Source organism: Hyla sarda, chromosome 8 (assembly GCF_029499605.1).
Source record: "Hyla sarda isolate aHylSar1 chromosome 8, aHylSar1.hap1, whole genome shotgun sequence".
NCBI lineage: Eukaryota > Metazoa > Chordata > Amphibia > Anura > Hylidae > Hyla > Hyla sarda.
In genome coordinates this window covers 46,171,845-46,186,314 of record NC_079196.1, presented here as the reverse complement: position 1 = coordinate 46,186,314, position 14,470 = coordinate 46,171,845, and the positions used below count along the sequence as shown (strand labels likewise).

General features: G+C 44.0%; 1 protein-coding gene across 5 annotated transcripts in view; it reads left to right on the top strand.

The window, feature by feature from the left end:
- The window catches only part of SLC38A11 (solute carrier family 38 member 11), a 224,105-nt gene extending 219,698 nt beyond the window's left edge, over positions 1-4,407 (top strand). For all 5 annotated transcript variants that reach the window (XM_056534818.1, XM_056534816.1, XM_056534815.1 and 2 more), the window contains one exon: positions 3,958-4,407. In XM_056534818.1, the coding sequence (XP_056390793.1) occupies positions 3,958-4,230 (273 nt within the window). In that variant the 3' untranslated portion in view covers positions 4,231-4,407. The remainder of the gene's footprint in view (positions 1-3,957) is intronic.
- The last annotated feature ends 10,063 nt before the right edge of the window (positions 4,408-14,470 follow it).

Genomic DNA, 14,470 nt, shown 5'->3' with positions numbered 1-14,470 from the left:
TTTGCACTGTTATATTTAATGATGGTTATTTAAGTGTTATTCGTTTTTTTTATGGATGTTATTTAATAAAATGGCCGCTGTGGCCTTTCCACCAATAACGTTGTTTGTGTTTTGTTTTAATGGGGGTAAGAAGCGGATCTTTACGCACCCCTAGTCATGACATTATTCATCGTACATACACCAATTAGTCATAACATGACTGATGACAATATCACATGTCATGGGTTGGGATATATTAGGAAGCAGGTGAACAGTCATTTCTTGAAGTTAATATGTCTGGAAGCAGGAAAAATGGGCAAATGTAAGGACAAGAACCACTAGATAGACAGAGCAGAGCAATTCCAAAATAACAGGTCGTGTAGCTGCTCCAGGTATGCAGTGATTAGTACATACTTAAAGGGGTACTCTGCCTCACACATCTTATCCCCTATCCAAAGGATAGGGGATAAGATGTCTGATCTCCCCGTGATCTCCCTGCTGCACCCGGCGTTCATTTAGAGCATCAGGTGCAGTGCTGTAGGCTTGTGATATCACGGCCATCCCTCCAGTCATCCAGCATGGAGCGAAGTTTGCTCTGTGCTCCAGATGTCTGGGGTGCCACAGCAGAGATGGTGGGGGTGGCCAGTGGTGGGACACCTGCGATCAGACATTTTATCCCCATCCATTGGATAGGAGATAAGATGTCTAGGGGCAGAGTACCCTTCAATGTGCTCCAAGGAAGGACAACTGGTGAACAGGGTGCCCAAGCTCTTTTATGCATGTGGCAGAAAAAAAGACTGGCCTGTCTGTGTGAACCCACTTAAGAGCTACTGTAGCATAAATTGCTGAAAAGGTTAATGGTGCCTATGATAGGAAGGTGTCAGAACAGGGCACTGCAGATGTGTGCTGTGTATGGGTTGAGTAGCTGCACAATGGTTACATTGTCTGCCTCTGAAAATGACTATTATGAGCACATAGGTATCAAAACTGGACCATGGAGTATTGAAAGGGGGCAGCCTGGTCTGATGAATCATGTTTTCTTATACATAATTTGGACATTCAGGTCCATATGCGCCACTTGCCTGAGGAAGAAACTGCACCAAGATGCAACAAGAAGACAAGCTGATGGAGGCGGTGTGATGGTTTGGGAATTATTCTCCTTTGGTCTTCCGCCATTCATCAGGATGTTACTGTGACATGTAGCACCTACCTAAACAGAGTTGCAGCCCAAGTCCTCCCCTTCATGGCAGGGGTATTGCTTTATGACAGTGGCCTTTTTTTAATTTTTTTTTACCAGGATAATGCCCCGGCCACACTGCAAAAAATCTTCAGGAATGGTTTGAGGAATGTGATAAAAAGGTGTTCACTTAACTTCCAAATTCTCAAGATCTTAATCCAATCAAGTAGTGGAAAAACAAGTCTGATTTATGGAGGCTGCACTTTATACCTTACAGGAGTTAAAGGAAATCTGTCACCAGTGTCACCTGCACTAACCTGTCGGTACCGACAGGAAGTGCAGGTGACACTGGTGACAACGGTCCCGGTCCGTGCAGTTGTTCTTCGGTAATCTTCTTCCGGTTTCTTGAGCTCTGGGCCTGGCTTGGGGCATGGGGGGAGCTTAGTGACATCACTGCTGCTGCTCTCTGCTGGGTCCCGCTGCTAGAGAACAGCAGCGGTGATGTCTCGAAACTTCGCCCATGCCCCAAGCCGACTCGGAGCTCAAGAAACCGGAGAAGATTACCGAAGAACAACTGCACGGACCGGGACAAGGGAAGTACCGGTGTCATCAGTGTCACATGCACTACCTGTCTGTACCGATGGGTTAGTGCAGGTGACACTGGTGACAGATTTCCTTTAAAGGATCTGCTGCTAACATCCTGGTGCCAACATACCACAGGACACCTGTAGAGCCCATATATCCTGGGTGAGAGCCATTTTGGTGGCATGAGGAGGACCTACACAATACTAGGCAGGTGGTTTTAACCCCTTAAGGACTCAGGGTTTTTTCCGTTTTTGCATTTTCGTTTTTTAGCACGTAAAAATCCATATGATGGCTTATTTTTTGCGCCACCAATTCTACTTTGTAATGACATCAGTCATTTTACCAAAAAATGTATGGCAAAACGGAAAAAACATTATTGTGAGACAAAATTGGAAAAAAAAACGCCATTTTGTAAATTTTGGGGGCTTACATTTGTACACAGTAAATTTTTTGGTAAAAATGACACCTTATCTTTATTCTGTAGGTCCATATGATTAAAATGATACCCTACTCATATCGGTTGGATTTTGTCGTACTTCTAGAAAAAATCATAACTACATGCAGGATGTCACGCCGAGCGCTCCGGGTCCCGCTGCCTCCCTGGAGCGCTCACGGTGTTCCTCTGCATGCAGCGCTCCGGTCAGCATGGCTGACCGCGAGCGCTGCTCCCATGTCACCGGAGGGGACGCGATCCGAGGCACGGGACGTGCCTGCTCTTGGATCGCGCCCCATGTTTCTCACCTGCCCCGTCCCCCTGCTCAGTCCCAGCTCTCTAGGGCGCGCGCGCGCGCCGGTCTCTCAGATTTAAAGGGCCAGTGCACCATTGATTGGTGCCTGGCCCAATTAGTTCCAAGCACTCCCTACATTATAAAAGTCCACTTCCCCTTCCTGTCCCTGCCCGATCTTGTTGCCTTGTGCCAGTGAAAGCGTTCCCATGTGTCCATTACCTGTGTATCCAGACCCTTGCTGTTGCCCTTGACTATGAACCGTTGCCGCCTGTCCCGACCATTTTTATTTACACATTTTTTTTTTTATGGGAAAAAGGGGGTGATTCAAACTTTTATTAGGGGAGGGGTTAAATGATCTTTATTCACTTTTTTTTCTCACATTTTTTTTCCAGTGTTATAGCTCCCATAGGGACCTATAACACTGCACACACTGATCTTTTGCATTGATCACTGGTTTCTCATAGGAAACCAGTGATCGATGATTCTGCCGCTTGACTGCTCATGCCTGGATCTCAGGCACTGAGCAGTCATTCAGCGGTCGGACACCAGGAGGCAAGGTAGGAGGCCCTCCTCGTGTCCAGCAGCTGGTCGGGATGCTGCGATTTCGCCACGGCGATCCCGAACAGCTCCCTGAGCTAACCGGCAGGGTTTCACTTTCACTTTAGACGCGACGTTCAACTTTGAACGCCGCGTCTAAAGGGTTAATAGCGTGTCGCACTGCGATCAGTGCCGCACGCTATTAGCCATGAGTCCCGGCTGTTGTTAGAGGCCGTGGCCCCGCGTTATAGATCGGGAGCGGACTCATGACATACCGGTACGTCATGAGTCCTTAAGGGGTTAAAGCAGACCTGTCAGCTAAAAAAACAAATAAGCCAAGTATAAATAAGCCAATGGCTAGGTGAGGCTAGTCATCAGGATAACAGGTTTACCTTTTTATCTTTATAGTCCTTTCCAGTGTCAATATATAAGCATTTTTGTAATAAAAAATAGTCTCAAAAGCCCAGGGGGTGTTCCCCAGCACAGCAAGAGACCAAGTAAGTCCAGTCCATCTTAATACTCCCTATAGAGAGTATATGTATGTACGTATATTATTCATAGTCCCAACATGTATTTTGTGACCAAAGGCTGTCCAAGCATGCTGGGAGTTGTAGTCTTGCAGCAATTGCTCTAAATGGTCCATCCAATGATTGCTGAACAGCTTGTACATAGTCAAGGACACCTGTATTGGGCAGATATCTGCCCATGCAAAAAGGACCTTTAGCAACACAACCTGCTGAGCTGAGATCCTCTTCTATAGCCCATACTGTAAAATCCTATATGTATTTTCATATTAGAAAACAGTCAGAGGAGGCACCTGTACAGGAGAACAGCAAAAAAAAGCTCTTATTGCAACATTATATATAAGTCAAATGTAAGTGGGAACTATTTTTAATATCTTTTAACTATCACAACATTCTAATAGAATTTACTATGTTTGTTATTTTTCAGGGCGTTCTTAGCGCTACTCCCCTGGTCTTCATCATTCCCACCGCCTGCTACTTGAAGCTGTCTACAGATCACTGGTACCACATCAATAATGCCATGCCCTGCTTCATCCTACTGCTTGGTATAATAATAATGCCTGTAGGGTTTCTCATGGCCGTTTTATATCCACAAGAATGTAGCCACGGAAAAGAAATGCTTTACTGTTTCACAAATTCCACCCTCATGGATGTCTCCATAGCACACTTGTATCAAAGTAATTCATCTGAAATAAAATAATTCTCCATTATCACACCCTATATTTTGAGTATATTTTTGGGAGCTATGAGCAGAATATATGGACAAATGAGTTATTAGTTTGGATGTATTATTATATATGAAAGCAGATGTGAAATAAAAGATTAAATAAGCACTGTCATTTCAACAAACTTTGCATAGATCAATAGTACAAGCAAATAAAATAAACTTTTTAATATAGCTTATTAGACAAAAATGCTTCTTTCTTCTGTGATCAAGCTTCTTCCTTCTCCCCCTCCTGCTGCTCAAATCATCGTCCCCCAGAAAATAAGCTTAGATTTGTTCTGCGTTTACAAGATAAGCATTACAAGTCTATGGAGGGGAGAGGAAGGAGCTCCACCCTCCAGTTCTTGGAGAACTGCAAAATAGAGATAAAGCCTGCAGAACAGAAATCAGCTGAAAAATACCATATACAAGTTATATAATGGACTGAAATAGGGGTGCTCCACATGTACACACGGGGCAGCTTATCCGCAAAAACAACCTGAAATAACAGGTACGCTTTAAGTTCATGTACAGGAGGTTGGTGTTCTTGTCCACCATGTTAAAGATACAGAGACGCTGCAGTCAGGTCATGGTCATAACAGTCTCCCAGCTCTTATTAAAGGGGTTATCCAGGAATAAAAAAAACAGAGAATTTCTTTCAAATACCGCTCCCTGTCTGTTCCAGGTTGAGTGTGGTTCTACAGCTCAGTTACATTAAAGTGAATGGAGCCAAGTTGTAATACCACACCCAAAGTGGAGACAGACAGGATCCCTGCATAACCCCTATAAACTAAAAGAATGCAGTGTGCAACCTGCAAGTGAATAAAGCAAACAAGTGGCACAATATAAAAATGGGATATTCAATAACATTCACCACTTCTACACTCTTTCTACATCTGTACAACAGAAATGGTAAGCAGTGTAGAGCAGCTAATGTGAATACGTATCTGAGGAGGGAAGTAGAATTAACAAGGATAGTTATCGTGCTAGTTGTGCAGACCGCCAAAAGTTGCATGTTTTTGTGCAAAAATGTGCAGCTTTAGAGGATTTATGCTGCTCATGCTAAGGGGCCAAGGAGGAAACTAGAAGAAAGAGGCTGGAACGGGGCTTGGCCTCGCATAGAGGGGGCATTCCTGAGACGTGCCCTCCTCATGTGCGGCTTTAGAGCCACCTTACGACACTGAAAGTCACAAATATAGGTACCACCTCAACAGGTGGTGTATATTTATGTGCTTGATGCAACAACAGCCAATGGGCAACTGGATTTATTAAGCGGAGTGCAACGCTTAGGGAATGCAGCTGGCTGAAAATGGGTGGAGCTTAATTTATGTGAGCGCACCAAAACTACTTGAATGATACAAGTCCCCAAATGAGACTAAAGAGGGTTTCATATACTAAAAACTTTTTACATTTCCAGATGCTGATTTACAGGGAAGCCACCTATAGGTGAGATTTTTTACTTGAATGTTTGTATTTTAAAAAAGGATCTTTTTATATCCTTTTGCACCCCCATATTAGCTGGATCACTTCAAGCAGAACCGGAACCTTCTTTGAGGTAATACATGCAGCATCTAACACAACAAATTAAAAGGGGTTATCCAGGAATAGAAAAACAGAGCTAATTTCTTTCAAAAACGCTCTATGTCTGTCTCCAGGTTGGGTGTGGTTCTGCAGCTCAGTTCCATTGAAGTGAAAGGAGCCAAGTTATAATACCACACACAACCTGGAGACAGATGGGGAGCTGTTTTTGAAAGAAATTAGCTCTGTTTTTCTATTCCTGGATAACCCTTTTAACTTGGATTAGGCTGATGATTTACTCATGTTTTTAGGCAGGTTTTGCACACAACGTTGGTTTAGTATCCTTTGATAAGGTAAAGGATGGTTTTGTGATGCGGTTATTGGCTGCATGGTTTTCACATGTGCATTTAAAAATTTCATAGCCAAATAACACATTTTAAAACTGTGGCCATAGAGGTAAATCGCATGGGCTTTGCAATCTGCCAAACTAGGAACGTGTGAACCCAGCCTAAAGGGTTGGACATTGACTTTGGAGTGTAGCCACCTATAGGTGGCACTAGAGAGGCTATTTCTTTTTCTTCTGGTGACAAGCTATTTTGCATATTCCAAGGTGTCTAAGGTATATGGAGGCCTCCCAACTATCCACTGACAGATGATGTTGCTAAAAAGTAGGGTCAGGTGTGTTGGATTTTCACCACCCAACACCGTTGCTCTAGGAGGGATATGCTGCATCAGACTTGTCTGACTGTAGTTTACCCTTCCCCTCCTCGTAGAGGAAACATGAACATTTGGCCAAGTCGAAGACAGCAGATCAGAGAACAAGAAGCGGTTCAAATACAATGGTTTGCTGTCCTCCCTTTTCTCCCAACATGAGGGTTCCTCCGGGAGGTCACACTCTGTGTGCAGTGATAAAGATGACCCTGTATTACTGTACATAACATTCTGATGCTGACAAGTGTCAGGACAGGACCTCTAAAGCTTTGCCACTGAGTTAGTGCTACCACCACCCCAATTTTCATTCCTAAATCCAGTGGTCCTATGAAAATATAAGGTTATCCACAGCTGTGGACAGTAGTGCTAGGTCATGAAAAGGAGACTGGACCCTATGAGGGACATTTAGCAATGTTTGCTTATGTATTCCTTTTTTAGTACTTTTTTCTTTCCTTTTTTTTTGCTTATGTGTGACTTATTTATCAACTGGTTTCAGCCTGTTGATAATTTTCTTTCACGAAAGCAATTTTTTCTTTTTTACTTTGGTAGTAGCTATTTCTGCTCCATGTTTGAGCTGGAGTAAATTTAGTAAATTTTTAACCTTGTTGTGACTTTTTTTTTGCGCAGTTGCGACTGTCGCAGTTAATAAATACCAGACTACCCGTAGTCCATTTTAAAATTATTACTACGTAGTTAAGTTTTGGAAAACTTGCTTTTCTCGCTTTCCAGTCAAAATGTCGCACGAAAAATCGCGTAGACGCAGGTGCGACATTTGTGCAAAATTTTTAGTACAAATTTTTTACTAAATCGCTTGATAAATGTCTGTCTATATCTTTAGAAGGAGACTGCTGCAAGAAACTTCCAATAAAGAGTATACAGAAGACGGCGCTCACCATACAGTAGTGAAGGCTTTTATTGCGACAGTTGGTGCATACTGTAACACTCACGTTTCTGAAGACAGGAACCCCGGTGGATGTGGATCTGCTGGACCTGTGTGGCAGATGACACAGACTGTACCAGGGAGCGGAGTCTAAGGTTCCACTGGTCTTCACCAGAGCCTGCCGCAGAGCGGGATGGACTTGCTGCGGCAGGCGGCACCCAGGTCGCTACTCCTGGCATGGCTCGACCACACAGGCGGCTGAGGAGATGTGAGGCACAGGAGGGATAAGGCAACTCGTAGTCTGGATAGCAGAAGGTCAGGGCAGGCGGCACAGTAGCATAGTCAAAGCGAAGCAGGAGTTCAGTAGGCAGGCGGCAGAGGAGCAAGGTCAAGTCACAAGAGCAAGAGATCTGATACACGGCAAGGCAATACAGAGGAACGCTTTCTCAAAGGCACAAGGCAACAAAGATCCTACAGGGAACTGAGGAGGGTGGAGAAATTTATAAATGAACAGTTGATAGAGAGTTCAAAGAAAAATCGGCACTTACCGTTACTTCATATCTTCATGCTTTATTGCATATGCAAAAGATACTCACATACAAGGAAGGGAGACATACAGTGGGGGGAATCTGGGCAACATAGCTCCGTTTCGTACAAGTGATGTACTTCCTCCGGCCGGAGTACGAAACGGAGCTTTGTCGCCCAGATTCCCCCCACTGTATGTCTCCCTTCCTTGTATGTGAGTATCTTTTGCATATGCAATAAAGCATGAAGATATGAAGTAACGGTGAGTGCCAATTTTTCTTTGAACTCTCTATCAACTGTTTACCTGGAATACTTTGCTATAAGAGCACCACCATATACTTCACTACAGCTAGTTCCAGCAGTATTTCTTTGCCTCAGCGATCCTGTCTAACTGCAGTGCCGCACGGATCTCCCTATACATAGAATTTATAAATGAGCCACAGGTGGATTACACTAATGAGCGCACTGGCCCTTTAAATCTTAAAGCTCCGGCGCACGCGCACCCTTGGGGACGGGGACACACGCGCCGGAGCAGAGAGGCAGAGGCAGGAGAAACACCCGGAGAGTGACGGACTGGGACTCACACGCGGGCACATCCCGCGATGCGAGTCCCAGCCCCGTCGGGAGCAGAAGGTAAGGGGATCATGCGCTCACGGCCAGCGTGTTTGGCAGGAGCGCATAACGTAACACATACTGAACATCCGCAGGCAGAGACAGTGAGGACGGGGGTGTACACGGGACAGATGTTTCACGCGACAGTCGCACATGTCGCGTGAAACAGTCTGTCCCGTGTACACCCCCGTCCTCACTGTCTCTGCCTGCGAATGTCCAATATGCACCAACTGTCGCAATAAAAGCATTCACTACTGTATCATAAGTGCCGTCTTCTATATACTCTTTATTGGAAGTTTCATTCATCTTCTAGACAGAGCACCACTGTGATACATAGCAGGTGCGGATTTACTCAGCAGTTACCCATGGCAAACCATATTTGAGTACCTAGTGGCGTCATTGCCGAAGCAGTTCCTTTCTATTATGAATGATGCAAGAAAACTATGAGACCCATAGTGATCAGCTGATCACTGGGCCAGCTTGATGAGGCTGTTCCTTTAACAACAGCTTGTATGTAAGGGAAGAAGCAAAATGATGAGCTGTTACTTTAATTGTAGATTAGTATTAACCAATGATAAGCCCACATAGGTGACTCACTAGACGGACAACAACAATACATTAACCTATGAGCTGGATACAAGAAAATTCCAGGCAGCACAACAACCACCGAAATTTAGGAAGTGGGACAGGAAGAGGAAAGGAACACCACTCTGTGATTAGAGCTGCCATAATAAGCAAAGGTTGGCCGGGCATCATATTTGTCCATTCCTTTGTAATATAAACACTAAATTATTGATATCAGGATTCCATTTAATTTCCATGAATTTTATGCTTTGTTATTAATTCCTGTTCTTATTTTTAAATTTGCTAGGATGTGTTTTTACTTTTATTGATATTTTTACAGTTGTAGGTCAAAAGCTGCCTTATCTTCAGTAGTATGCAGACAGTCCAAATAACAGTAGATATGAGCATTACCTCCTATATAGAGAGGCCCAATGTACATGTGGGGACTGATGGAAAAGTCCATAGAAAACAATAACTTTTCTTTGTTTCATCAAGCCTGACTGGTGGGAGGAGGGGAAGGTGTATGTGATTTAAGCTGCTGCATCCCCTCCCTTGTGACTGGATACTAGTCAAGGCAGGTGCCCTTTAAAGTTTTTTTCTAGCTCTAAGTGACATCACATAGAGATGAGGATAACAGAGCCTGTCTGGTCCCCAGGACTTCACACACCAGTCTCATAGACTAACAGGTTCTCTTTTAAATGACAAAATTCTTACTGCATCCATCCACCACTAGAGGGAGCTGAGGCTGTAGGCATTTATCAGAGTTATATAATTCTTTATGCAGTGAGGAGGCCATAATGGTGGCTGCAGACATCTCAAATGGCATGATTTTGTAACAGGGCATAGAGCCCCATAGAAGTCTCATTGGCCTTTCTCTGTTAGGATTTGTGCAACTGATACTATTTGGAATTTCTGTGGGATGTTACAACTTTGCTCCAATCAATTCTGCCCCATTCATCTTCAGGTAGATGTACTACCACATACAAATAAGAGTGTCACTGTTTCTGGAAAAAAGCACCTATGTTTCTCTTATCCTGGATAAACCAATTTAAAGGGGTACTCTGGCGAAAAACATCTTATCCCCTATCCAAAGCATAGGGGATAAAATGTCTGATCGCCGGGTCCCGCCACTGGGGACCCCTGCAATCTACAGCGCGGCACCCTGGTCATCTGTGCACAGAGAGAACAATGCTCCATGCTGGATGACTGGCCACTACAGCCGTCACGCCCCCTCCCATAGACATGAATAAAGGGGGGCCTGGCATGACATCCCGAACACAGAAGCTCCAAGCTTCCATATTCTGGAAGCCGCTTCTGCTGGTCCGGGGAACATGGGGGGGGGGTGTCCCCAGCGGCAGGACCCTTGCATTCAGATGTTTTTCGCCAGAGTATCCCTTTAAATTAATAGTGTGCCTTTGGGAATTGTAAGATTCCTAACTGCCCAACACCCACCCTTTTTTTACCTCAGTCGGTATAGTCCGTCAAAACAATGGACCCGATTTGATGGGTCTTTCCGTGGTTTCTGTTGTAACGGAAGCTATGATGGTAGTTGGAACAGAGTCTTAGCTTTTGCGTTTGGTACTGCTTAATAAGTATATCACAGCAGATCTGGGGTCTTTCTTAGTCCCACCAACTACCATTAAAACCCAAGAGTAGCCTGTGCAGGACTCTAACTAGTTGCGGAGGGAGCCCCTTGTTCTTTCTAATTGCCTATAAGCAATGGTTGCTATTGACTCTGGCACCTAAGGTTTTACAAGGCCAGGATCTGAGTTATCTCCAATCCCAGCTATTGCATTGAGCTTTTCTTCCACTTACTTTGGATATAACCACATCTCCTTCAGATGATAACTCAGCTCCCTCCATTGATATTCATCCCCTCTTCCTCAGCATGTTCCTGTAGGGGGTGGAGATAGCAAGAGAAGGGGGCAGGGTTATCACCAAAGCAGGTGCCTTCAGTGTAGATAAGAAGTGATTACCATACTAACAACATGAATATCTCCTGAACGGCTGTATCAATTTTCACCAGGTGAGAATCTCAGAGCGAACCTGCTGTTAGTTTTCCTTTAAAGGGGTACTCCACTGGCCAGCGTTCAGAACATTTAGTTCTGTATGCTGTGTGCGCGCTGCGGGGGTTGGACACACCCCCTCATGATGTGGTGCTATGCCCCCTCAATGCAAGCCTATGGAAGGTGGGGGTGTGATGGCCTCCACGCCCTCTCCCATAGACTTGCATTGAGGGGGCATGGCGTGATGTCACGAGGTGGCGTAGCCGACCCCCACAGCGCGCACACAGCGTTCGGAACTAAATGTTCTGAACGCTGGCCAGTGGAGTACTGGTTTAAAAAGTCAAAACAGTTTGCAGTGTACTCCCTAGTCACCCCTAGTGGCAGCTGCAAGCAACCAGAATATACAAGTTATTATTGTATTTCTTTTCATGACCACAATCATTAAAATCTCTGTTTTATTTATTTTTTGACACTGTTCAAAATTGCAGCAAATATTTGTGGAATGCTTCGGATCGGAATGTGTCCTTACACAGGTCAGGCACTTCCAGGAGTTGGAATGCAATAATGTTTGCTTAAAGGACAGCTGGGAAATGATTACCTCTTAAGAGCTGTATTAAGCACTTGGCAAGAGAAGAACTTTTCTATGTTCCTCCTGATATCATTATTATTATTAAAACATTTTAAGAACCCAGCAACAGGGGTAAAGGGGTACTCCGCCCCTAGACATCTTATCCCCAATCCAAAGGATAGGGGATAAGATGTCAGATCGCCGTGGTCCCGCTGCTGGGGACCCACGGGATCTCCGCTGCAGCACCGCGCTATCATTACCCACTCTGTGCGTAATGACGGGCGATACAGGGGACGGAGCAGCGTGATGTCATGGATCCGCCCCTTGTGACATCACGGCCCTCCCCCTTAATGCAAGTCTATGGCAGGGGCGTGATGACCACCACGCCCCCTCCCATAGACTCGTATTGAGGAGGCGGGCCGTGACATCATGAGGGGCGGAGCCATGACGTAACGATGCTCCAGCCCCTGTATAGCCCGTCATTACGTGCAGAGTGAACTCGCTCTGTGCAGTAATGACAGCGGGGTGCCGCAGCGGTGATCCCAGGGGTCGCCAGCAGCGGGACCGCGGCGATCTGGCATCTTATCCCTATCCTTTGGATAGGGAATAAGATGTCTAGGGGCGGAGTACCCCTTTAAGGACTCAGCCCATTTGGGCCTTAAGGACTCAGACAATTTTATTTTTACGTTTTTGTTTTTTCCTCCTCGCCTTCAAAAATCATAACTCTTTTATATTTTCATCCACAGACTAGTATGAGGGCTTGTTTTTTGCGCGACCAGTTTTCCATTGTAATGCCATCACTCACTTTACCATAAGATGTATGGTGCAACCCAAAAAATACTATTTATGTGGGAAAATTAAAAAGAAAACTGCAATTTTGCTAATTTTGGAAGGTTTAGTTTTCACGCCGTACAATTTATGGTAAAAATGACAAGTGTTCTTTATTCTTTGGGTTAATACGATTAAAATGATACCCATGATAACTTACTTTTCTATTACTGTTTAACCAAATTAGTACATTTAAAATCCCCCTATTTTGAAGAACCTATAACTTTTTCATTTTCCATATGAGCGGCGGTATGAGGGCTCATTTTTTGCGCCATGATCTGTACTTTTTATTGATACCATATTTGCTTAACTAAAACGTTTAATACATTTTTTATACATTTTTTTGGGAATAAAAAAAAAGCTGCTATATCGTTTTACTTCACGCCGTTCACTGTACGGTATCATTAACATTTTACTTTAATAGTATATAGTTTACCAAATATGTATATAACATTTTTTTATACACTTTTTTGCTGGTGAAATAGGGAAAATGGGACAATTTACATTTTTATTGGGGGAGCGGGTTTTTCAATTTTTTTTTTTACTTTTTTTACTTTTATTTTTACACTTTAATAGTCCCCATAGGGGACTATTTATAGCAATCATTCGATTGCTAATACTGTTCAGTGCTATGCATAGGACATAGCACTGATCAGTATTATCGGTCATCTTCTGTCTGGTCTGCTCGATCGCAGGATCGTGGAAGGCAGCGGAGACAGGTGAGGGCGCCTCCGGCTGCCATGCTGCATGATCAGATCGCCGCGGCAGAGCTGCGGGCGATCCGATCATCCATTTTAATGTCCGCAATGCTGCAGATGCCGTGATCTGTATTGTTCACGGCATCTGAGGGGTTAATGGCGGACATCCGCACAATCGCGGATATCCACCATTACCGGCGGGTCCCTGGCTGCTATCAGCTCCGATGCTCGCGGTTATGTATAGGACGTAAATGTACGTCCTGGTGCGTTAAGTACCAGCTCACCAGGATGTACATCGGTTAAATTAAGTGATTAATCAATTTTTAAACTTAGAAGCAGAGTGATTCTTGCTCATAGCAACCAATCAAAGCAAAGCTTTCTTTTTAACATAGCAGTTTTAGGAATGGAAAACGGCACTCTGATCGGTTGAGCAACAAAGACATGTTTACTTGTTTTCATATATTTGCTGCATTATTTATACACAGAAAAGACATATTCAACTGTTTAAACCAGTGTTTTTCAACCAGTATGTCTTCAGAAACTATAACTCCTAGCATGCCAGGGCAGCCGTTGGCTGCTTGGGCATGCTGGGAATTGGAGTTTTGCAACAGCTGGAGGCACACTGGTTGGGAAACACTGATCTTAAAGAAAAACTGTCTTTAATGCCTATAACCAACAATTACATTGGCATTTCTCATAACACAGAAAATCATACAGAATAATCCTGTCACTGAGGCGACAAATATGCAGTGATAGGTGCTTCCCTATTTTACTGGCTGCTTACATCACAGTGCTCCCTGAAGGTCATTATGACATCACCAGCTGCTGTGTAAGAAGCAGTTCCTTCTGGGCAGAGACATTTGCTGATTTTATAACAAGACAAGATGCTCCTATTATGCTTTTAACCTCTTTTACTAACTCAGCAGCAAAAGAATATATATGCAATATTACAGAAGAAGAAACTTTGATAACATATAGCATGGCGTAACCAAAGATGCTGCCATGTAGAGATAACCAATCAGAATGCGGTGTAAGATATATGAATAACTGTAGACATCAATTCTTCCTCTTCTTTTGCTGCTCAACAGTGATATCAGATGAGTATTACATTATCTCCTATATCTTCATTTATATTCTTATTTGGCCTATATATTCATTATTTTCTTCTTTTTACTTTATTAAAATTAGAGATCAGCGAAGTTACAGTGATTCAATTTGTCACGAACTTCTCGGCTCAGCGGTTGTTGATTTAGCCTGCATAAATTAGTTCAGCTTTCAGGTGCTTCGGTGGTCTGGAAAAGGTGGATACAGTCCTAGGAGACTCTCT